The following is a 26,676-nucleotide window of genomic DNA, read 5'->3' as shown; positions in this document are numbered from 1 at the left end:
AAACTAATCTAAACTGAACTAATCTAATCTAAACTGAACTAAACCAAACTAAACTAAACTAAACTAAACTAAACTAAACTAAACTAAACCAAACTAAATTAAACTCAACTAAACAAAACTAAACTAAACTAAGCTAAACTGAACTAATCTAATCTAAACTGAACTAAACCAAACTAAACTAAACTAAACTAAACTAAACTAAACTAAACTGAACTGACCTGAACTGAACTAAACCAAACCAAACTAATCTAAACTGAACTAAACCAAACTAAACTAAACTAAACTAAACCAAACCAAACTAATCTAAACTGAACTAATCTAATCTAAACTGAACTAAACCAAACTAAGCCAAACTAAACTAAACTAAACTAAACTTAACTAAACTAAACTAAACTAAACTAAACTAAACTAAACTAAACTCAACTCAACTCAACTAAATTAAACTAAACTAAACTAAACTAAACTAAAACTAAACTAAACCAAACTATTCTAAACTAAACTAAACTAAACTAAACTAAACCAAACTATTCTAAACTAAACTAAACTAAACTGAACTGACCTGAACTGAACTAAACCAAACCAAACTAATCTAAAACTAAACTAAACTAAACTATCCTGGGAGGACCCCCAGGACACTTTGAGGATTTAACTCTTAATTCCCTGAATTCTGGTATATATTCTGGTATATATTCTGGTATATATTATGTGACCATTTGTGCTGGAAATTATGAAAAAGGAAAACACAAAATGATCGATATATTAATAACAAAAACATGAATTCAAATCCCTGAAAGAAGCTTACATTCTAGTAACATTTGATCTGTTATTTTTCATGACATTTCTTTAAAACTAAGGAGCTCAATTTAAATCAGAAGTAAAAAATCAATAAATACAATAATAATAACTGATGACACATTCAAATCAATAAACACTCTCTGAGGTGTTAAACTAAACTCCCAAACAGGTGGCAGTCAGGGGTCCCAATCATTCAGGATTCACTTCAGATCTGAGTGTTTGTTCAAAACCTTCATGTTTTGTCTCATAATGACGTTTTACATTGGCTCTTTTAATAAGTGCCACGGTTTCTGAACATGAGATACGCTGGTTTAGCCCTCTGGGTTTTTTTAAAAGTAAAGTTCAAATTTACCTTTTTAATCCACCTTTTAATTTGGAGTAATTTATTTTTAGCCCTGGACTGCTTTATTATTATTTTTGATATTATTTTAATCACTATTATTTTAATCATTGCTTTAACATTTATTTATCTTATTTGATTATTGATTTATCTATTTATTTCCCGTATTCATCTGATCTTGTTAACGTTACATTCTTTTTAACTTTTCTTTCCACTCTTACTTATTTTTATTAATTTAACTGTATTGATTTTATTTTATTTTTAAGTATTTTTCAAATATTATCATGCCTTTTATAATTTTACCATTGCTGCTGTTTTCTGTCCCTCTGTTATTCTGTGAAGCACTTTGGGCTACATGTTTTTATGTATGAAAGGTGCTATAAAATAAAGCTGAGGTGAGAATGATTATTATTATTATTATTATTATTATTATTATTATTATTATTATTATTATTATTTTATTTTATGTTATTATTGTTTTATTTATTTTATTTTATCTTATTGTTATTTTATTTATTTTATTTTTGGAGTACTAAATAATAATAATAATAATAATAATAATAATAATAATCATTATTATTATTATTTTGTATTATTATTATTATTTTCTTTTCTTTTTTCTTTTCTTTTATCTTATTATTATTATTATTATTATTATTATTTTTTTTTTTTTTTAATAATAATAATTATTATTAGTTGTTGTAATAGTAGTAGTTATCTGCCAACCTACCTGCACAGTCCGGTAGGTGGCGGTAATGCGCATGCTGGTTACTAACCGCCAATCAAATCAAAGAACAAGACGAAGAAGAAGTAAACCCTCAATGTAAGTTAATGCCCATCTGTTGTGTTTTTGTGATTTAGACTTAAATCATTTTATGACAGGTTACACGTTTTAGTGGATTTACCCTCTAAGAAACAACCCAGAGGTTTAGTGTTCTTATTCACAGAATAAAGAATCAGTAGAAGCAGAAATAGCAGACAAGACTTAGTTTAAATTAGGTTATTTGCTAGCCAACACAGCTACAGGTGTTACGGTTGAATTCTGGTCCATGTTAACTGGCGACTTTCAGCAGAATGCGTCAGTGGTTGCTGTAGCTACAACAGCTGGTAAGCAGGAAGAGAATACGTAGCTGCCCCGAGGAATGCCTTTTTGTCAAACTTTTAATACAATGTCAAAATATTCATACGTTACCTTCACTGAAGAGACTACACGGAAATATGACCAAATTTTATGCAGAGACAATAGAACAGTGGACTAATCACCTTCACGCAGGATTGTTTTCCATGTCTCAGGTTTTATTTCAACCACATTTATACGAACCTGGACTGTTTGTAGAACTATAAATCACACGGAAAGAACATGTTGATGAAGTAATTATAAACATTGAACTTTTAAGATCACTGACACCAGAAAAACAAATACATTATTATTTTTTTTTTTTACATACATTTACTTGATTTAAGGTTCTGACCGCCTATGACCAGGTAAAGAACAGAGACACCAATCAAATTAATATTTCTGTGCAGTCTCTTCAGTGAAGGTGAGATCAATGATTAGTCCACTGTTCTATTGTCTCTGTATAAAATACAGTTGGTCATATTTCTGTTCAGGCTCTTCAGTGAAGGTGAGTGATGGATCACTGATAAGTCCACTGTTCTACTGTCTCTGTATAAAATACAGTTGGTCATATTTCTGTGCAGTCTCTTCAGTGAAGGTGAGATCACTGATAAGTCCACTGTTCTACTGTCTCTGTATAAAATACAGTTGGTCATATTTCTGTGCAGGCTCTTCAGTGAAGGTGAGATCACTGATAAGTCCACTGTTCTATTGTCTCTGTATAAAATACAGTTGGTCATATTTCTGTGCAGTCTCTTCAGTGAAGGTGAGTTGGTCACAACTTAATCTGTGGCCTGCAGCACGTTTCATGTGTTGTTCATAAATTGGACTGATTTGTGCACAGGTATAGACAATAGCATAGCGGATTAATCAGTGAGCCAGTAGTGACGTTTTCCAATCACAAAGAATAAATAATTATTTGTTGATTTGTTTTCTTTCTCAAGCTTCTGTAGATAGGACTCCCCTATGTTGCATGTTTAGTTTAAAAGGACTTCGGAGACAAAATGATTTCAAATGTTTTATTCTGTGTAGACATTAACAGGAAAAAGACATTCTTCTCTTCCTGTGTACCGTGAAAACAAACCGGTCGTATGTTACCCAGAGTAAGGACATGTTCTCACACAGCAAGGCTCCAAAGATGAGTAACGTGTATATTTGGACATTGTATTAAAAGTTTGACAAAACGGCATTCCTCGGGGCAGCTACGTATTCTCTTCCTGCTTGCAACAGCTGTTGGAGCTACAGCAACTGTAACCGGTCGTGTTTTCTGCTGGACTACCCTGGATGTCTATGGTGCAGGAAGGGACGCCACAACCACACGGAAGTTGCTCTCTCTCTGATTGGCCTTTACTGGTGAATACATCCAAATTACACATTCATTGTGCTGCATGCACAACTGCAAGGCTCACATCTGCAGCTCAGGAGACGTTTCCTTTTGCTCAACAACAATGTTACAATATAACAACCTGAATTAATATAACATATCTCAGCAAAGTGATCGTATAGATTTTAACAGCATATCAATCATGAGGAACATTTTTAAGTTTTGTACACATTAAAATACCAAAAACACTAACAATCTTTTTTGAAGAGAAGAAAACTTTCTTGACTGTCATACAGCCTTTTTAGTTACTGCTTAGGAGGAGTTTACAATATACAAATATAAATGTAACATCATATGTAAACAAGAAAACATTAACAGTGCCTACCTGGTGAATGCATCAAAATTACACATTCACTGTGCTGCATGCGCAACTGCAAGGCTCACATCTGTTTAATACAAAACAGAAGATAACGGTCAGTAACCGTTGAGAAAACTGTCATGAGGGGAGCAACTGACACATCGTAAGCTAGTTAATATTAGTTTGTCTAAAGCGAAGTACAACTCGGCCATAAAGTTACCATTTCTACTCCTAAACGTCTATAACTTTCACTAGTCTCTATGTCTCTATGACATTTATAAATCATTAAACATCAAAACATTGAACGGAGCATCACACACACGCACCCACCTGCAGCTCAGGAGACGTTTCCTTTGCTGAGGTACCCATGGCAACCAGCTAGGAGCCTTAAAGCTACAGTTGCGCTGCTCAAACCACCAGGTGGCAACATAGGCACTTAAATATTACAACCACATACATTTTACAGAAATTCAACATAAAGAGTAATTCCAACTCTGTTACACAACCAGAAAGTCGCCAGTTAACATGGACCCGACTTCAACCGTAACACCGGTAATTGCACCGAGTAACAACAGTTAAAGGGGACATATCACGCTTTTTTCATCAATATATATTGGTCTAAGAGGTCCCCAAATCATGTCTTTAAAGTTTATGCTCAAAAAAACACTTTGAAATCAGATTTTGGCATGCCTGAAAAGTCCTCTTCTTCATTCCTCCTCAGAACAGTCTGTTTTCCCTCTGACCACGCCCCCTCAGGAAGTGGATGTGCCTTGGCTCTCCAGCACGTTGATCTAATGTTTACATGTTGGCTGAATATACACGGCTGCTCACAGATCGCGTTACTTCAACCCTCTGAATCTGATCCTGACGGAGAGGCGCCTGTAGCAGGACCTTTCTGAACGATTGGTCATAGATTTAGTGTTTCTTGTTGTTTTATTTATCAGTATGTGGACGTGTGTCTTGGTACACAGCTACGAGCATGTAGCTATGTGGCTATGCTAACTAGCGCTAGCACTTATCCATGATAAATAAAAATCATCCACTAGATCTTCAAATCTGCAGACGTGGGGAGTAAAACCGACCTCTACCAGAAAGGCAGCGGGACCTTTCTGAAGGATTGGTCACAGATTCTGTGTTTCTTGTTGTTTTATTTGTCAGTATGTCGGCGTGTGTCTTGGTACACAGCTACAGCTAGGACATGTAGCTATGTAGCTATGCTAACTAGCGCTAGCACTTATCCATGATAAATAAAAATCATCCACTAGATCTTCAAATCTGCAGACGTGGGGAGTAAAACCGACCTCTGCCAGAAAGGCAGCGGGACCTTTTATGAAGGATTGGTCACAGATTTAGTGTTTGTTGTTGTTTTATTTGTCAGTATGTCGGCGTGTGTCTTGGTACACAGCTACAGCTAGGACATGTAGCTATGTAGCTATGCTAACTAGCGCTAGCACTTATCCATGACAAATAAAAATCATCCACTAGATCTTCAAATCTGCAGACGTGGGGAGTCAAACCGACCTTTGTGTTTATTAAGACAGCCTACAACTAGCATGCCTCCCTCCTAAGCTCCTTGTTAGCACACATTTGTGCAGGGAATGAAAAACGGAGGAGGGATTCAGTATTATTTTATACAGTCTATGGGCTGAACAAGCTCCGAGCTCTGACTCCGTGACAGACCGGATATTGTTGTTACGTAACAAAAACACGGAAGTCTGAAACGGCTCGTTTCACACACATTTACAGAAAGGTGGAGAAATCAGAACAGGGGCAGAATGGATTTTTTTCATTCTCGGGGGGTTTGTAGACATGCCAGGGAAACATATTTCAGGTAAAGAACCATTAAAAAGTCAATTTTGCATGATATGTCACCTTTAACACATCACCTGGTTTTAAAAAGCTTTGTTGACAACAGGAGTTCAATCAGGAGAGACACAATTTGATTATTAAAGGTTATTTATTACAACTGAATGAATGATGAAACTTGACGGAAATCTTTGGAGTAAGGACTTAATGGGGATAATGTTGTGAGCGTAGGATGTGTGAATTTGGCAGCTGAAGAAATCCCCCTAGAGTCCAGACACTGGTGGTGGGGGTTGATGATCCTAGGAATTGAAGACTTGCAGAGACCAGGTGGAGATGGGGAGGTGGAGGGGTGCACACCATTAATGCAAGAAGGAACTAACAGGAGAGAGAGACACATTTAAAAAGACAGCAGATGGTTGATAGGCTGATGATAAGGGCGTGCCACTGAGCTATTGGATGACGCCGATGCTGATTAACCAATGACAGCTCAGGAGCATGCAGCTGGAAGCGGGTGAGCTATTGAATGAGGGAGAGGAGAGTTAAACAACTGCTGTGATGCTTTATAGTCTTCCTGTCTGAACTTTCACTAGAGCTACATTTGTTTGTGGTGTGTTGAGAGACTCTGTTATAAACATTATATCAGCGTTAGTTGCCTTAAAAATCGAAGTTGGCATACTCTGGGGCAGTTATAATTCCTCTGTGATTGTTTTTACTTCCTTACGCACTGTTTGGATTTTCCCTGCACAGAACAGATACCATGGAGACGGAGGTGGAGTTTTTACGTGACCAAGGTAAGGATAGTCTAAATATATAACATGTGTCAACATGCTCTTTTTAGAGATGTGTAGTCGTCTTTATTTTCTGATCAACTGAAACTAATCTGTCAGTAACACCATCAGCATTAGGTCCTCCTTTGTGAATATTTACAGTGTATATCATTGTGTGACAAAACCTGACAGTGAAGCATGATATGTTTGTTGGAACAATGTTTGTTTGTTTTTAGTTCACAGGTTAAATTCTGTTCTCAGCCAGTATCAGTTTGAAAACCAGTCCACATCATCTCAGGTAAACTTCAGGGCTGAGATTTCTCTCATTATTTGCAACATGTTTGTGATTTTTTTTTTAGCTTTCTCAAGAAAAGATTGAACAGTTTGCACCATGCAGATGGGGTTAAACTAGAAAATAGCATATATACTACTCACCATTGTATAGGGTGTCCAACAAGGGCAGACGATCTCAAATGAATGATCATCGTTGGGAGAAATGTGATGTAATAGAAAATTAAGCAACTCCAAAAACAAAAGCTTAAGTCCAAGACCAACTCAAATGTGGAGAATGTGCTGCAAGTGACAACAACCAGCAAGCTTCAAATACATAATCAATTCAAAGTCAAAATTTACTAAAGCAGAAAACAACAGAAAAAAGGTGTTTCCAATCCTGTCTGCCATGTCGAACCACGACAGTATAAACTAGGGTTGCCAATTGTCCCATATATTGACTATTAACTCTTGTAAATACAGCAGACTGCACTCTGCAGATCCTAGATCAGATAAAACGGCAGCTCATGTGCCAATCACACCGCCTGTCATCCAATCAGAGGCCCCCTTATGCACATCAGTTGTACACAGCCCAAATTGACCAAGTCCTGCAAAAACTCTGACTGTGCAAAAGAACAAAAGACTGCTTGAGTGAGTAAAGAGCAGCAAAAAGTACCCATGGAAAAAGTAAATGTGGTGAGTCATACTCCTCTTTTGCATTTCATTTTTCTTTTGCATGTTTTTTTATATAAAGAGCCAAACTGTGGTTTCTTTGAGGTTTATTCATATGAGGTTACATAATGATACAGTAAGGATTAAAGGGAATATACACACTTTCTGCATTTCCAGTTGAATCAGAATCAGAATATACGCTGAGTTCACACATCATGCTCACACCACCATGGCACCGTGCACCTGTCCTTTATTTAGTAGTGACAAAGTTGGCAGCCCTAGTATAAACGAGAATATAACGCCTGCACGACTTTATTAATGAAGTGGATACCGATGGACACACAACCTTGTTAAGTAAACCGTTGCTAAGTGAGGCTACAGATCTCAGATAGCTGTGCAGCTAGCCGTAGGGCTGGGCGATAATTCGATAACAATTATTATTGTGATATAATTTTTCTCAATATAAATAAAACAAATGTTCTGTTAGTCACCCCCCAACTACTAGAAAGGGAGGGGGTGCTAATGTGCCTTAAATGCTAGTTGCAATTCCACATTAGACAGAAGAAGAAGACTGAACAGCCAATCATGTCGCAGGGTGAGAGGTAGGCGGGGCTTAAAGACGTTTTGAGCTGAGTGTAAACACAGCTGAAATGAGACATTGAAGAAAACTCCAAACCTAGCAGCTCAAAGCAGAGTGGTTAGTCTGACACTGAGTCGACTCTGCGTTAACTATTAACTTCATACACTTCATTAAATCTACTTTCAGGATGTGGGTAAAGGAAGAGCACAGAGACAACTTCTGTTGGGGTTGTTAGTCTCGGAAAAGTACCATGAATTTGAATGTAGCATGTCCTCATGATTCTGTCTAACCCCTCCCCTCCTCCCTCAGAGCTCCTCCAAAACGACGCCCCCCCCGCTCACATGCACGAGCACCGCTGATTCTCGACCATATGATGGTGACTGATTCAAAACCGGTCCTCACCAAAACATTCTCATAGTGAAAGTTAAAAACACAAACAAACATGGCTGCTGTTAGCACTCACAACTATCATGGTAGCATTATCCACTTGTCATGGTGACACAATATCAGGAGAAAAGTTATAACACATATATAATACTGTAACAGATCTACTGTTTGTTCAACGTGTTCAGTGTAGATGTTCTTAATTCCTACAGTGTTGACGGTCAGTGAAGGCATCAGGAGAGGTGTAGAGTGTGTGAGCTGGAGAGAGGAGAGACAAGAGGAGAAGTTTTTCATTCATTCAAACATCGATTGTTGCTTTGTTGGTTGTCGTGGTCACGGCCGACAGTGACCGGTTAGTTAAGATCAATGTGTTCTCGAATCGGCTCGTCATCCCTACAGCGTCCGGACGGACGCTACAGTACATCTATATTTTCTGTAGGACTTACTAAATGTCATTAATTCTTCTGCTTGTCAGAGCCCCCGTGGTGAGAGCTTTTTAGACTCTGATCCGGACTACAGTCCTGAGCAAAGCACCTCATCTGGTCAGAGGGGACAGGCCCGAGGTCGAGCGAGAGGGGCAGTCAGTAGAGTTTGGGGAAGCAGAGGCTGGGGATGATGAGTACACGCCGGGAAATGTACGTGCAGGAGGCGGGCAGAACGGCAGGACGGGATTTGAATGGTTTAAAATTTTGGGACCCAAAAAACGGTGATTGGTTGGTGTTTTCCCAGGTTTACTCCGGCTGTAGATAGCAGCTTTTTTTTTTTTTCACTATTTTTTAGGAACACATTATGTATTGATTACCATCAGGACATATAACAAAAGTGGATCTAAATCTGATTACCAACCCCAGCTTTAATGTCCACTGCGACCATCGTCAATCACTGTGATGCATTCACTGCACTGTGGGAAACAACATCACTCCACCCGTAACCCTTAGTAACCTCACAGGGGAGTGCACAGGTGGGATGTCAGGCCCCAAACTCTCCCCATCACCTCACAGCTGAGTGTGGGATTAGCTTGAACAGCCCTGGGATGCTTGTAGCCAAGCATGGCAAAAGTTCCACTGCACCTCTGAGTGCAGGTTCTTGCAGCCATGGACCCCAGGTATCCCTGAAGCTATCAGAAACGTGTAGAAAATATACCTTACCTCCCCCACTATGTCCTCACCATTACAGCTGTCAAAGCCAAGGTCCGGCTTCCTTGGCTGCAGTTATTTCAGAATCAGAATCAGCTTTATTGGCCAGGTATGCTTGAACACACAAGGAATTTGACTTAGGTAAACTGTGCTCTCTTTGTACAAGGCATAAGAATAAGACAAACAAATAAAAATAAAATAAAAATAATAAAAATAACATAAGCTATAAACAAAAGAACAACAAATAGGCATGACTAATATGTACAGGCTAAAATAATATGATTAAGTGCAGTGGTGAGTATCAGAGGCAGTTTCTACATTTAAAAAAATAGTAATTAAATAATACAAAAAATAGAAATATGGAATTCTGCTTGGAGAATTGTTGCATTGTATATCTACATGTATATTTACAGAGAGTATTTATCTGACAGGTATGACACTGTTATGGTTTAGTGTTCATCTGAGTGACAGCCTGGGGGAAGAAACTGTTCTTATGGCGGGTTGTTTTGGCGCACAGTGATCTGTAGCGCCTGCCGGAGGGGAGGAGTTTGAAGAATTTGTGTCCAGGGTGTGAGGGGTCAGCGGTGATGCTACCTGCCCGTTTCCTGGCCCGGGACCGGTACAAGTCCTGGATGGGGGGCAGGTCGACACCGATGATTTTTTCTGCAGTCCTTATAGTCCGCTGCAGTCTGTGTCTGTCTAGTTTGGTTGCAGATCCAAACCAGACAGTGATGGAGGTGCACAGAACAGACTGGATGATGGAGGTGTAGAACATGATCAGCAGCTCCTGGGGCAGGTTGAACTTCCTGAGCTGACGCAGGAAGTACATCCTCTGCTGGGCCTTTTTTCTGATTGTGTCTATGTGGGAGGTCCACCTCAGGTCCTGGGAAATAGTGGATCCCAGGAACCTAAAAGAGTCCACAGTAGACACAGTTCTATTTAGGATGGTGAGTGGAGGGGGGCTTCTCCTGAAGTCTACTGTCATCTCTACCGTCTTAGCGTATGTCCTGGGGGAGTCCAGGTGATGCAGGATGTAGTTCAGACCCATGTTGACTGCAATCTCCACCGACCTGTTTGCCCGGTAGGCAAACTGCAGGGGGTCCAGCAGGGGGCCTGTGATGTCTTTCAGGTGGCTCAACACCAGTCTCTCGAAGGACTTCATGACCACAGACGTCAGGGCGACGGGCCTGTAGTCATTGAGTCCTGTGATGGTGGGTTTCTTTGGGACTGGGATGATGGTGGAGCTTTTGAAGCATGAGGGCACTTCACACAGCTCCAGTGATCTGTTGAAGATCTTTGTGAAGATGGGGGCCAGCTGCTCAGCACAGACTCTCAGGCAGGAGGGGGACACGCCGTCTGGTCCTGGAGCCTTTTTGTTTTTTGTCTCTGGAAGAGCTGGATTACCTCATCTTCACAGATCATCAGCACAGTTGGGGGGTCAGAGGGGGTTGTGGGGGGACCAGGTAGATCCGAGTGTTCGGGTGTGGGATGTGAAAACCTGCAGTAGAAGCTCTTCAGGTCGTCAGCCAGTCTTTTGTTACCTTCAGGGTGGGGGGAGGGTCTCCTGTATCTTACTCCCTAATAGCATGCTATGCTTAGAGCTGGGGGATGTTAAAAAAAATGTTATCACAATATATTTGTTCATATCAGTCGATGGCGATAATTATCACAATAAATATCAAATAAGTATTTCATTTATATGTAAAGTCAGATTTTTGCTCCTGAGTGAAAGTTGAATAAACCAGACAGTTTGTTAGTTTGTATCTGGATTTAGTTTTCTGATGAACTTCTTGAATCCATCATTTCTGACGATGTTAACAGGAAGCAGGTCTTTAATGTAAGATGAGATTTTTTGTGATGTTTTAGTTTGTAGATTCTTATTTTTCTCAGGTTGACATCATTAGCATAATCAGATTTATTTACCCACATCCTGAAAGTGTATTTAGTGAAGTGTATGAAGTGAATAGTTAACGCAGAGTCGACTCAGTGTCAGACTAACGACTCTGCTTTGAGCTGCTAGTTCTCTTCAGTGTCACTGTCGCTCGTCTCAGCTGTGTTAACATCAAGCTCCAAATGTCTTCAAGCCCCGCCTACCTCTTACCCTGCAACATGATTGGCTGTTCAACGCTGTCTTCTTCTTCTGTCTAATGTTGAATTGCAACTAGCGTTTAAGGCTCATTAGCGCCCCCTCTATTTCCAGTGGGTTGGGGGGTGTAATTACAGGTTTATTTATGTTGTATTTTTATCAAAGTTTTGTTATATTTATATTGAAAGAAATGATATTGTGATAATTATCATTATTTAATTATCGCCCAGCACTAGCTATGCTCCTTTCTCAACTGAGCAACAAGTTCAGTATCTGGTCTTCTTCTCTGCCCTGTCAGTTCAAAAGTCTTATTTGCATCTTTTATACAATTTTTGCTTTTGTGTGTTTTTGCTTTGCACCATCTGTGTATTTGTTGAGTGTATGTTGTTCGAGCATCTTGTTCTGGCCTTTTTACAGCACATTTTTTTGCATTTGCATCACATTTCCACTGTTGCATTTGTTATGGACTTTTGCACGTGTTTATGAATTTGCATCATCTGAGCATTTGCAGCAAGCTACCATAGTTGTACCATATATTGCAATGCATTTGATGATATGCATATCTTCTCCCTCTAAGGAGAAAGTGAACCCAAACTTTGCCAGAAAGATGCACCATTCAGAGTTGCTGTAGTCCCTCAGCATAGGGTTCAATTATTAAGGTTTCCCTTTAGCAGCATTCCCATGTATGCATGTTGTCATTTTGATGAATGATTGCTTCATTATTTGTACACTGACATGTACTTTTTTATGTTCATAAAGAAATGTGGATAATTCACTTCAAAGGTATTACCCATAATGCTAACCCTCAGGCCCTGCATCTTTTTCTTTGGTTAGCAGGTTGAGGAGGCCAGACGGTCTGAGTCTCGTGCACCCTGGATCTCAGATAGAAGGTCAGGCACATGAAAATGAAATCAACATTCTTTGTAGTGACATTTCCTCATTCAAGTTGTCATGACAAAACTCTGTTGATATCCGTGGGGATGGAGTGCAGACACATCACTATACATCTTACAAACACGCCATAGCACTGAGTCGGCTTTGTTACGAGTTTGTAAAGACATCCTCCTGGCAAATGACTCTGGTGACCATGTCATCCTTGTCCTTTTGGACCTAACTGCGGCTTTTGACACGGTGGACCACAGTATCCTAGTGGCTCGGCTAAGCCATCTAGTGGGCATCTGTGGTACCGCACTTGAATGGTTCAAATCATATTTGTCCAACAGATCTATGAGTGTACGCATTGGAAACTCTGTTTCTGACTCAGCTCCGCTTCTGTATGGGGTTCCACAGGGGTCCATTTTAGGTCCACTGCTGTTCTCACTGTATCTACTGCCTCTGGGTTCCATCCTGAGAAAGCATGGCATCTCCTTCCACTGCTACGCTGATGACAGTCAAATATATGTGCCGCTGAAAAAGAAAAATGCCTTTTCCCTCTCACCACTTGAAGACATCAAAGCATGGATGGCTTTGAACTTCCTAAACTTCAATGAAAAAAAGACAGAAGTAATGGTGTTTGGTCCCAGTGGCCCTTGTGAACTCCCTCCGGTTGATCTGGGCCCTTAGGCCGTCTATTTTAAGTCCAAAGTCTCAAACTTGGGTTTTAAGCTTGACAGTGATTTTAAGATGGATCAGCAGATCAGCTCTATAGTAAAGTCTAGTTTTTTTCACATTAGGCAGCTGGCAAAGGTGAAGCCTTTCCTTGCACGACAGCACTTTGAAACAGTAATCCATGCCTTTGTCACATCCCTGCTGGATTACTGCAATGCACTTTATTTAGGAATCAGTCAGTCCTCCCTCGCACGTCTCCAGTTGGTCCAGAATGCAGCCGCTCGCCTTTTAATTGGAGCACGTAAAAGGGAGCACATAACGCCCATTTTAGCCTCCCTCCACTGGTTGCCTGTGCATTTTAGAGTCCATTTTAAGATTATTTTATATGTTTTTAAATCTTTAAATGGTCTCGCCCCGCCCCACCTCTCTGAGCTGATCCATCTCTACGCCCCTGTTCGGTGCCTCAGGTCAGCTGATCAGCTGCTCCTGGAGGTACCGAGGTCCAAGCGGAAGCTCAGGGGGGATAGGGCTTTTTCTGTCGCTGCTCCCAAACTGTGGAACGATCTTCCTTTAGCCGTCAGACAAACCCCCTCACTGTCCACTTTTAAAACTCGTCTTAAAACCCATTTTTATTCCCTGGCTTTCGACTCAGCATGAGACCCTGCTCTTGTTTTAGTGCCTTTTTATTTTTATTTTTCAACTTTATTTTATCTTATTGTTCTTATTGATTTTATGATTTTATTGTTTGTTTTTATCCATTATGTTTCTGTACAGCACTTTGTGTCCAACTGCTGTTGTTCTTAAAGTGCTTTATAAATACAGTTGAGTTGAGTTGAGTTACATCTGAACTGATCTGTGTTTTAGCATAATGGCTCCTCTGATTGCGGAGTATGATCGGCACATGGATGAAATGACAGACCAGCTGCAGAGATACCAGGTGAGTCATTATAACATGTACAAGAAAAGAAAAATGGTATAATGTGGAAGCTTACTCATGTTACATATGTTTGAATCAACAGGTGCTGATGACAGATGTGAAGGTGAAGTTGGAGAGGGTTGTGAAAGAGAATGAAAGGTAGTAAAATCCTTCTGGTGTCAATAACTCAAAAGATGTTAGATCTAAGGGAACGTCAGATGGAAAGTACTTTTTGACTAAGATCATTTCAACATTGAGCGGGACCATGATTGTATTTGCTCATTTAAGATGACACAAGTTAGTGAGTTGCTTTTCTGTCATTTAATTAAGTGGACCGTATAGTAGACAAATACAATATACTTAATTGACTGTTATAAGGTTTTAATAATACACTGCCAGTCCAAAAAAAATCTGCACACTCTAATATTTTGTTGAAGCATCTTAAGCTTTGAGTATGGAACACATTGGCCGTGGCATCGTTTCCAAAAGCTTCTGCAATGTCACAACATTTATGTCCTTTATGTTGCATTCATTTTCTACCAAGATCTTGTATTGATGATGGGAGGATCAGACCGCTGCACGAAGTCTTCTTCAGCACATCCCAAAGATTCTGAATGGGGCTGAGGTCTGGACTCTGTGGTGGTCAATCCATGTGTGAACATGAAGTCTCATGCTCCCTGAACCTCTCACTCACAATGTGAGCCCCACGAATCCTGGCACTGTCATCTTAGAACATGCCCGTGCCATCAGGGAAGAAAACCTCCACTGATGGAAAGACCTGGTCCTTCAGTATATTTATGTTGTCAGCTGACCTCATTCTTTGGTCACATAACTTTGCTGAACTTAGACCTGACCAACTACCCCAAGATCCCAAGAACCCCAGAGCATAACACTTCCCCTCCAGTCTTGAGTGGTAGGCACGAAGCATGATGGGTGCATCACTTCATCCCCCTCTCTTCTTACCCTGATGCCCCCATCACTCTGGAACAGGGTCAATCTGGACTTGTCAGACCACATGACCTCCTTCCATTGCCAGAGTCCAGTCTTTATGCTCCCTAGCATTGGATTTTTTGCTCAATGCCAGACCATAATCTGACCCTTGTGAAACAGATGAACATCCTTCCCATGATCACAGGAAATATCCTCTGACATGGTTGTTGAAGAAATAAGTTGTTGCTGAAACATCTTCATCACTGCAGTGATTATCCAATGGAAGGCGCCTACCTATTTGCTTCATTAAATCCAGGTGTCGCTCTTTTTTGGACGGGCGGTGTATGACTGAAATCAGAAACTATCTGCATTCTCTCATCTTTATAAAGCAACTCTTTTAATAATGAGTCCCCTTCTTTTGCCAGGCTACATGCAGAGTTGAGGGAGTCAGTTGAAAAACAGCTGAATGCCCTGCCGGCAGCAGCAAATGTGGAGAGCAGCACACTGGAGGAGGACCTAATCATCAAAAACCTCCAAGAACAGATCCAGCTGTCTGAACAGGTCTGTTCCAGCCTTTGTAGATTTAGTCCAGCTTTACCTGGAGAATAATGAGATTTGTACTGCAGTAGCTAGCTACTATTAGTTAACATACTCGTATAATGTAATGATTAAAACACAGAATTCAATTTTTTATTTGTCTTTTCATTAAATAGAAAAATTCCTCTTGTTTTTTTCAAAAGTGACATTGTCATATTTTAATCAATCCGACTTTATTAGTAAAGCGCTTTTCATACAATGATATTGTAACACAAAGTGCTGTATATATATAAAAAAATAAAATAATATATATATATATATATATATATATATATATACACTGCGTGCACAATTATTAGGCATGTGAGTATTTTTTGTGAATATGTTAAAAACTATGTTAACAGTCGTTTTCAAATTTGTCAAGACGTCAGATAGTGAATGTTTTTCTTCAACTGTGTGGTTAAAATGATGCTTTTCAAATTACGTTGGCTGTGTTTTTAAATAAATGCAGAATCTGCAGAAATGAGCGTGTCAAATTATTATGCAAGTTGGTGATAAGAGCATATAACTTGTGAAAATTAAGAACTAGGCACCATTTTAAACATTCTGTTGATTGAAAATAATAATATTTACTACAACTGTTTTCAAACTTCAACAAAAAAAACAGTTTTCTTTACATTTGTGTACAAAATAAAACTGTTAATGTCTTTAAAACATTTGAAATCTAAAGTGTTTCTCAAATGTCCGATATAACCTCCTTTTCTCTCAGTGAGGGTCAGAGGTCACTGTAAACTGATTTAGTTTCTGATGACTTCTCTGCAGACTCTGTGAGCTGTACCTTGTATGTCTTTCCAAAGAGGCTCTTTAAGCTGTATTTCTTGCCATCACTGTAAATTATATTATTTATTATTGACCACAAGTTCTCAGTCGGGTTGAGATCAGGTGAGCAGGCAGGCCAGTTCATGAGGCGTTCCTCTTTTGTATTTTCCTCCATGGAGGAAAAGACATTCAGCTAAAGTGAAAAAGATGCTAATGTTCATGAATGAGCACAATGCACCATCACATGCCTCATGTTATTCCCAGGACAGGATGGCATCTCAGGGCTTTAAAGAGGATCGCCTCCTGAACTGGCCTGCCTGCTCACCTGATCTCAACCCGACTGAGAACTTGTGGTCAATAATAAAGGAGATAATTTACAGTAATGGCAGAAATACAGCTCAAAGAGCCTCTTTGGAAAGACATACAAGGTACAGAGCTCAGGTACAGAAGTCATCAGAAACCTCTAAATCAGTTTACAGTGACCTCTGACCCTCACTGAAAGAAAAGGAGGTTATATTGGACATTTGAGAAACACTTTAGATTTGAAATGTTTTAAAGACTTTTAACAGTTTTATTTTGTATACAAATGTAAAGAAAACTGTTGTTTTTGTTGAAGTTTGAAAACAGTTGTAGTAAATATTATTATTTTCAATCAATAGAACGTTTAAAATGGTGCCTAGTTTTTAATTTTCACAAGTTATATGCTCTTATCACCAACTTGCATAATAATTTGTCACGCTCATTTCTGCAGATTCTGCATTTATTTAAAAATACAGCCAACGTAATTTGAAAAGCATCATTTTAACCACACAGTTGAAGAAAAATATTCACTATCTGACTTCTTGACTAATTTGAAAATGACTGTTAACATAGTTTTTAACATATTCACAAAAATACTCATGTGCCTAATAATTGTGCACGCAGTGTATATAAAAAGATAAATTAAAAATACAAATAAAATAAGAAGACCCCCCCATCCCAAACCAGCCCCACAATCCACTTGTAAGGTTAAGAACATGATATGCAATAATAATAATAATGATAATAATAATAAAATAATAATAATACAATACATAATAAAATAGAAGTTGCTGAGTGAACTGAGGAAACGCTGTCATGATATCTTAATGAGGAAAAAATTGAGGAAAATAAGATGTTAAAACTCAACACAGGAAATGAAACTTGCCAAAACATAATAAATTAATAAGATAATAAAACACTAAAAGGATTAAACCAGTAAAAGAAGTTAACATGCCACACTAAATGTAAAACAGAATAAATATCAAAAATTCAGAGGTAATCTATAAAAATCTTAAGTTAGATAAAATGAATACCTAACTAAATAATGAAATAATCACAATGGGTTAAAATAAATAAATGTAAATTATGAATAAAAATACAAAATTAATAATGAATGGGCTTTGCACAGAGACCTAAAGCAAAGGCAAAAATCTTGTCTTTTTATGCCAAAGTTGCTCTCTGACAACTTAAAGTGTCATTGACTTTTCTTACATACTTTTTTATTCACACCATGGTGCCACTACCTGACAACATCAAAAGGAACAGCTGCATCCAATAGCCATTGGATAAGCATACCAATATATATTAGGGGTGCAACAATACGTGTATCTGTATTGAACCGTTCATTTCTCTGTTTCTATATCAAAAACGTATCGAACCGTGACAAAAACGTATCGAACCGAACTGAACCGTGGATTTTGTGTATCGTTGCACCCCTAATATATATATATATATATATATATAGTGCTCAGCATAAATGAGTACACCCCTAACAGATTTGTTAGAAACCTTTAGTTTCCTTTCAGGATCAGTATTTTTTTGGGATACAACACTATGAAATACTCCCACACATGTGGACCATTGATTGCAAACAAGATTTGTTAATTTGTGAGCAGAAAAAAGTAATTTTTCTAACAAATTCATCCAAGACCATGTTGCACAAATGAGTACACCCCAATGAAAGTCTTAGGAGCAAAGCTAAATCTTGGACTACAAAATTCAAATTGACATGAATTCAACCACAGGTGAGTCTAACCATTCATCAGCAGACCCCTGACTAGAAAAGGGCTTTACTTAACAAAGAAAACCCCTCCCATTTCATGCCGTCAGTAATGGCTCCACATGGAAGAGAACTTTCACAAGACCTGAGAAAGAAAATAATTTCTTTACACAAGAGAGGTGAAGGCTACAAGAAGATGAACAAAGCTTTACTCATCAGTGAGAATACTGGAGCAAAAGTCATCCAGAAATTTAAAAAGGATGGAATTGCAACAATCCCTCAGAGACATCCAGGCCATCCAAGGAAGTTAACACCCCGACAGGAGCGTCTTCTGATGAGAAGGGTTGAAGAAAACCGCCATGCAGGTTCACTGCAGTTAGCTGAAGAGGTAGAAAGTCAAACTGGAGTGACCATTTCCCGAGACACAATACGGCGTACACTGCAGAGGAATGGCCTGCATGGGTGTCACCCACGAAGGAAGCCTCTCCTGAGGCCCATGCACAAAAAAGCCCGCCTAACATTTGCCAGGGCCCATGCTGATAAAGGTGAAGATGACTGGGACCCTGTACTATGGAGTGATGAGACCAAAATTAATGTTTTTGGAACTGATGGCTTCAAAACTGTCTGGCGTCACAAAGGTGAGGAGTATGAGGAGAAATGCATACTGCCTACAGTGAAACATGGAGGTGTCAGTGTCCTCATGTGGGGCTGCATGAGTGCTGCTGGTGTCGGGGAGCTTCACTTCATTGATGGAATCATGAATTCACAAATGTACTGCTCTATACTGAAAGAGAAGATGCTGCCATCACTCCGTGCCCTTGGTCGTCGTGCACTTTTCCAACATGACAATGATCCCAAGCACACATCTAAGGCCACAGCTGAATGTCTGAAGAAGAACAGGGTGAAAGTGGTTCAGGGGCCGAGTACGTCTCCTGGTCTGAACCCAATCGAACACTTGTGGGGAATTCTGAAGAGACAAGTTGAGCATCACTCTCCATCAGGCATCAAGGCACTAAAAGAGGTCATCCTCCAAGAATGGAAAAAGATTGATGAAACAATATGTCGGCAACTTGTCCATTCCATGTCGAGAAGACTTGGTGCTGTCCTTAAAAATCATGGAGGTCATACAAAATACTAGATATAGTAGTTTTCGGTGTGGGGTGTATTCATTTTTGCTACAATTATTTTGATTAAAACTGAAGATTTTGTAATCCAAGTTATATTATTAACCTTACTTTCATGATATGAGTTAAACAATGTTCTATGACACTCAGTTTTGCCAACATTTTTGAAATTATTCTTGTGTTAATTGAGAAATGTATTAAAATCTTACTTTTCAAAGAGGGTGTACTCATTTATGCTGAGCACTGTATATATAGGGTTTCCTCTTTGTGAAGAAACACCCAGGCATGTGTTGTATTTATTCCTGATTGCTTTCTTAACGGACACAACAAACAGCTGTTTACATCTGTCTTGTTTGTTTATGTTCTGTTAGTGCATGCTCTGAGCTTGCTTCCTATTTTATTTGCTGAATGCAAAGAGATGCTTATTTTTTTTCTGTTACAACATGGTTAGCGAACAAAAGTTGTAACATAATGACACTGTAGTCAGTATTAATCTCCATAGTTCTCTGTGAGAAGTCACTGAACATGTATAAAATTCTGTTTTCAGGAACGGCTGCAGGCCATGGAGCTATGGCAGACTGCAGCACAGCAGCTGGACTGCCTTCAGCAGGTCTACCAGAAGACCATCTCTGATGAACAGAGTCACACTGCTCAGAGACAACAGCAAAGGGTTCCCAAACGTTTTTTTTTTCCCATTCACTCCCATCCCCACCCCGTTTCAGACAAACATATTTAACATTTCACCACTAGATGGAGCCTTAATCATTGAAATAAGGTCAATTGCAGCCTTTTGGCTTTGGTGAATACTTGCTATTAGCATAAAGTAATTACCAAGAATGAATTCTAATGAATTATTCCTTTTTCTTTTTCAGGATCAGCTTGTTGAGATCAAGCAGCAGACACACAAACTTCAAGTGGCCAATCACAGCCTGGAAGCAGTAAGTGAATGTTAATTAAAAGCATGTTGAATTACTGCCTCTTAGTCAAGAGATTCAAGAGCTGAGCATCACTTACCCTGCTTTAGTTTTCTTGTAATGGAGTGAATTTGTTCTTAAAATGCTTTGGTAGTCAGCAAGAACTGTCCTGGTCAGTTTGATTTTTCTTGTTAAGGAAATGTTAAAGCCTCTGGAAACCTGAATGGAGTGTTTAGAATTCATATAGAATATCAAAATGTAATGTGTTAACCATCAACAAAAATCTGAGTGAATGTTAACATCCACAACTCTGAAAAAACTCTGTTCAAAAACTGCTTATTTTACAGATCAGAGCATTTCTTAGGACTGTGTGGGCGTGGCCTAACTCTTTGATTGACAGGTCAAGAGAGAGTTCACAGCCTGCATGTTTGAGCCGTCTGACTCTGAATCTAAAGACTTCAAAACTCCAGAATCTGAAAATTATTCATTTCAAATGGTCTCTGAGTGCTGAGTCACAAAATACTCCAGAATCAGGACTTCTATCATTTAGTAGTTTTATCACTCCGTAGTCTCCGGGGCATCAGGACCATGGGACGCCCGGAGCAGGGGAGGCTGAAGTGCAGGAGCAGGAGCTGAGTAGTTTTGTTAAACATGTGTGCATGTGACTCAATGTTTAATTTATGATTGGTTAGATATTTATTTTGTCATACATATGCAAGTTAACTCCGCCCACTTTAACCTAGTGTCAGAACGTTATCAAAAACTTGATAATATTTCAAAAATGGAAGAAAGTTCAGTTCTGATATTTTAGATATATATGATAGTATGTAAATGTGACTATAAATATCATAGGTAGAATGTTTTTCTTGATTTCCGTTACCAGAGGCTTTAAAATGTACGTATAATCACCTACACACGAGATCAAAATTAGAGAACAATCTACAATTTCCTAAATATCAAGGTCACTGCATAGTCATATTTAAAATTATCCAAGCAGGAGTAAAAGAGCAATATTTTAAACATATTTCAAGAGTTAAATATATTCTGAAGCACAGTATAAAAAACTTAAGTGAGATATTAGAAAAAGAACACTGATCAAAATTAGAGAACACTTTCAGATACCTCCCAGTTATTGGTGTTAATCTGACACTTAATCAATTTCCTTGATTATCTGACAACCCCTATTTAACTGGCAGCCTAACTTCCAGTTTCACTGTCTCTGCAAGATGGTGAGCCATGACTGAAACCCTCCGGCAGCAGGTTGTCCAGATGAAGGCCAAAGGGATGACCCTATCAGCCATAGCAAGACAAGTTGGTCATTCCAAATCTGTGATTTCAAGAATATTGCATCTTTACAACGTCACAAACTCATTCAATTCCCCCAAGAGGGCTGGTTGTCCAGGAAAGACAAATGCAAGCGAGGACAGGATAATGCAGAGGATCTCAATGGGGAATCGTTTCAACACTGCAGCTGGAATTGCTCCCCAGTTCAGCGCTGAACAGGGTAAGGATCTGTCTCCTCATACAGTGTCTCGACTTTTAAGAGCACATGGACTGAAAGCCCACTCTGCAGTGACCAAACCTCTCATTAGCAGAAAGAATCAAAGGCTAGACTAACCTTTGCTGAGGAGCATGTTGTGTGGACAGAGGAGAACTGCTCCAAAGTTCACTTTAGTGATGAAAGCAAGTTTAATTTATTTGGGTCCGATGGGAAACATTATGTTCGTCGACAAACTGGGGAAAGACTTAACCCAAAGTGTGTAAAGAAGTCAGTGAAAGGTGGAGGAGAAAGTGTCATGGTTTGGGGCATGTTTTCTGCAGCAGGAGTTGGGCCTCTTATACAGTTTCATGGCAGAGTGAATGCAAATGTTTACCAGAACCTTCTTCAACAACATATGGTTCCTTCCCTGCGTTCATCACCCAATCAGCCGGCAGTGTTCATGCAGGACAATGCTCCCTGTCACACAGTAAAACGGGTAAAGCAGTTCCTTGAAACTGAAAACATTGAAATAATGAAATGGCCTGCCCAGAGTCCTGATCTACACCCAATAGAGAACCTCTGGAAAGTCCTTGGCGACAAAGTTATGGCCAAGAAACCCACTACAGTCACCGAATTGTGGAAGAGACTGGAAGAAGAGTGGACCAAAATCACACCAGAGCAGTGTGAGAGACTAGTGATGTCCTATGGCCGCATATGTGCTGAAGTCATTCAAAGCAAAGGCCTGTAAACTTCCTACTAATTTTTGACTGTTGTAACCTTCAGAAAATGTTGTCATCTTTTTCCATGCTACAGTCATTGTTCTCTAATTTTGATCATTGTGTTTTCTGCAAAATTAAGTTATTTTTGTTGAAATGCCTTAGTTATTTTGTAAAAAAAATGTTCTAGTAGCATAGTATAGCCACAACAAAAAAATCCTTCAACTGTTGGGCAGGGAAGATTACATTATTGCAGAAAAAAATCAATTGTTTATAAATCGTTCTCTAATTTTGATCTCTAGTGTCACGCCATATTTAAATATAGCAGCTCAGAACGGACAAATCAGACGAAACAGAGCAGACGGTTATGCCAACGGCTTATGTACAGTGTGCACACACTGGGGTACATATTAGAGTGAGGTGTCAGACCTCTGGTGAAAAAGCATCATGTCTTCAGCAAACCTCCGTCATGTGTCAGACTTCAGATTAAACTGCTTCAGACCAAACAGCTTCAGAAAAAAATTATTTGTTTTATTCCATAAAACGTTAAAAAGTGTGTTTTTAACCGTACTTTGTGGTTTAGATCGTCACCGTTAAACAGTATTTACCTGTTATAAAGTGAAGTGTCATAGTGGGCTGCAATGGACTGGTTAATAAGGCTGTAGTTTATAAAAAACTATCACTAAATATGGTGGAGTCTTTCCTGACATGAACTCAGGAGAACCTGAGACGAGCACAAACCACCAGTAGCTGTGATGCACTACTTCTGAGTACAATCCTTTTTGTTGCAACAGATGAGACCTGAGAATCACTGTTAATACATTGCAAACAGAGATTGCAAATAAATACAAAAACATGACATAAAAACAGACAGATTCAACAAAGTCAAGTGTGAACAGATAGGTCTTCAACTGCTTTTTAAACCACAGAGTCCACAGTTCTGAGCTCCAGAGGGAGACTGTTGCAGAGTTCAGGACTAACAACCTGGAAAGCACAGTCCCCTTTAGTTTTTAAACCAGTAAACCCTGATCAGAGGACCTCAGAGTCTTGCTGGAGTTATAAAGCGTCACCAGCTCCCTGATATAGACTGGAGTCTGACCATTGAGCACTCTGTACACTGGGAACACAAGCAGAGCACAACTCCTGCCATGTAGTGAGCACAACAACAGCTGGATCACTGAAGCCAGACTTGATGACGTTTAGACTGAGGCCCTTCAATCTGAAGTCTGACACATGACGGAGGTTTTCCCAAGACATGGCGCTTCTTTACCTGAGGTCTGATACCTCAGTCTGTGACCTGAGGATGTCCTAATAGTTTAATAACTTCTTTTAGTGTTTTGCCTGACAGTAACACGATGTCAGAGAAGTAACTGCCATTTTCGGGACAGCTCATGGTCCTCCACGGCCACCTTTGCTAAGGTGAAACGAAGGGTTGGGAACGGAGAGGTTCATTCTAGAATCAGACCACTAGATGTCGCTAATATTCCTATTTCTACACTCTGCACCTTTAAATGAATAATAGGAACACAGAACATGTTGAAATATAACACAACATAAAAACATATAGTTGGTAGGTAAACAACAGTTATTTTGCAAACCTAAAAGCTGGTGACTCAACAGTGGTTGGCGGCCTCGTGAACACGCACTAAAATAGTTTGGAAGACAAACACAATTACTATAAACTAACTTAATAAAAGTATTTACTCAACTCAGAACAGACAGACAGAAAACAACAGCAACAGATACAAGTGGAAAGGAATGTGATGTAAAATACTTAAAAATGAAATCATGATGATAAAATCAATCAAATAAAATCAGAGAAGTATCAGAAAATAATATAAAATCAAGTCATTACAATAAAATCAATGAAATAAAATCAGATACAGACCAGAAAAATCAATATAAAAATAAAATATGATAAGATAAGATAGAATAAAATCAAATAAATAAAATGATGCTAAATCAATGGTCTTAATGGTAATAATGTAGTCCAGGACTAAAAGGAAATGACTCAAAGTTAAAAGCCAGATCTAAAAGGTAAGTCTTAAAGGTGACATATCATGCAAAATGGACTTTTTAATGGTTCTCTACCTGAAATATGTGTCCCTGGCATGTCTACAAACCCCCCCGAGAATGAAAAAAATCCATCCTGCCCCTGTTCTGATTTCTCCACTTTTCTGTAAATGTGTGTGACACGAGCCGTTTCAGACTTCCGTGTTTTTGTTACGTCACAACAATATCCGGTCTGTAACTGAGTCAGAGCTTGGAGCTTGTTCAGCCCATGGACTGTATAAAATACAACTCAACCCCTCCTCCGTTTTTCATTACCTGCACATGTGTGCTAACATGGAGCCTAGGAGGGAGGCATGCTAGTTGTAGGCTGTCTTAATAAACACAGAGGTTGGTTTTACTCCACACGTCTGCAGATTTGAAGATCTAGTGGATGATTTTTATTTATCATGGATAACTGCTAGCGCTAGTTAGCATAGCCACATAGCTACATGTTCGTGGCTGTGTACCAAGGCACACGTCGACATACTGATGGCTATACTGACAGGTGCCTCTCCGTCAGGATCAGATTCTGGATCAGATTCAGAGGGTTGAAGTAACGTGATCTCTGAGCAGCCGTGTATATTCAGCCAACATGTAAACATTAGATCAACGTGCTGGACAGCCGAGGCACATCAACTTCCTGAGGGGGCGTGGTCAAAGAGAAAACAGAGTGTTCTGAGGAGGACTGAAGAAGAGGGCTTTTCAGGCAGACCAAAATCTGATTTCAAAGTGTTTTTTTGAGCATAAACTTTAAAGACATGTTTTGGAGACCTCTTAGACCAATATATATTGATGAAAAAAGCGTGATAAGTCACCTTTAAGTTTACTTTTAAAAACACCCAGAATGCTCGCTGTTTTAATGTCCAGAAGAAGAGGTCCACAGTTTTGGTGCAGAAAACAGAAAGCTCTCTGGCCGGCGCTTGTGAGGGACACATGAGGAACATTTATCAGTACATAGACACACATGCCTGGCATTTAGTGGGGATACAATATGTGTGTTACCAGGGAGTAACATGATATCATGCAGATGCATTTTTTATGAGGGGGCAGGCCTTGTGAAGACTTCTCACTGGCATCAGTCACTACGTTCAAAGGTTTTACTTTGCAGTTAACTGTTACTAACCAAGGCTGTCTCAGAGTTGTGTTTGATATGTTTTCTTGAGTGAGTTGGGACTTGAGAGTCATGCTACAATCAGGCCGGTCTTGTGTCTCTTGCCACATACAGACAAACCAGCACTTTCTGAGGACTGTGAGAGAACAGAACAAGGAGATGGAGGACCTACACAGCCAGCTGAGGTAACTGAACACCTGGGAGTTTTAAAATGTGCTAAGTTGCTGCTAGTGGTCTGTTTAATGAATCTTCACTACTTTGGCCAATTTAACTTCAAATCCCTTCATTATTTAAAGATGTAGCATCAGTTGAAAACGTATTACTGACAAGTAACCCGCAAACTCCACATTTTTCATCAACAGATGTAGAGCAAGACGATATATTAAGAACATACACAAAGTCATTGAGAGGTTCCCAGTGTTCAGCTCACAGCTGAACTTTGTTTTTGTTGATTTTGCATTTATATGTGCCTATATAGGCAGTATGTGCCATATACACTTTATTGATTTATTTTCATCAGTTAACAAAGTGGAGTGAATGAACAGAGGATAAATCTAAATCAAATCAATATTTGGTGTGATCACTCTTAACCCATAACTCAATCAATCAGACTTTATTTATAAAGTGCTTTTCATACAATGACATTGTAACACAAAGTGCTGTACATAAAAACAACTTCAAATAGAATCAATTAAGAAAAAGATCCCACCCCCAGCCCCGAACCCAAACCCTGACTGGTAGATGATTCCAAAGGAGAGGGGCCTGATAACTGAAGGTTCTACCTCCCATACTACTTTTAGAGATTTTAGGTACAACTAGCAAGCCTGCATGTTGGGAGCGTAGAGTTCTAAAGGGGTAATAGGGCACTATGAGC

At 39.2% G+C, this 26,676-nt stretch overlaps 1 protein-coding gene across 2 annotated transcripts; it reads left to right on the top strand.

Annotated features, from left to right (window-relative positions):
* Positions 1–1,888: 1,888 nt before the first annotated feature.
* On the top strand, positions 1,889–26,048 carry LOC117808954 (sodium channel and clathrin linker 1-like). 2 transcript variants are annotated; one of them, XM_034678624.1, is made up of 10 exons: positions 1,889–1,958; positions 6,488–6,531; positions 6,744–6,805; positions 12,473–12,525; positions 14,048–14,120; positions 14,203–14,258; positions 15,455–15,590; positions 20,077–20,199; positions 20,402–20,467; positions 25,917–26,048. In XM_034678624.1, the coding sequence occupies exons 1-10, from the start codon at positions 1,891–1,893 to the stop codon at positions 25,989–25,991; spliced, it is 756 nt and encodes a 251-aa protein (XP_034534515.1). In that variant the 5' UTR covers positions 1,889–1,890; the 3' UTR covers positions 25,992–26,048. The 2 variants fall into 2 exon arrangements, with proteins under 2 accessions (XP_034534515.1, XP_034534514.1); XM_034678623.1 differs by having other exon boundaries at positions 12,470–12,525.
* The last annotated feature ends 628 nt before the right edge of the window (positions 26,049–26,676 follow it).

Source organism: Notolabrus celidotus, unplaced genomic scaffold (genome assembly GCF_009762535.1).
Source record: "Notolabrus celidotus isolate fNotCel1 unplaced genomic scaffold, fNotCel1.pri scaffold_189_arrow_ctg1, whole genome shotgun sequence".
Classification (NCBI taxonomy): domain Eukaryota; kingdom Metazoa; phylum Chordata; class Actinopteri; order Labriformes; family Labridae; genus Notolabrus; species Notolabrus celidotus.
Note: the sequence above shows the minus strand (reverse complement) of the source record. Positions and strands in the feature narration are given on the sequence as shown.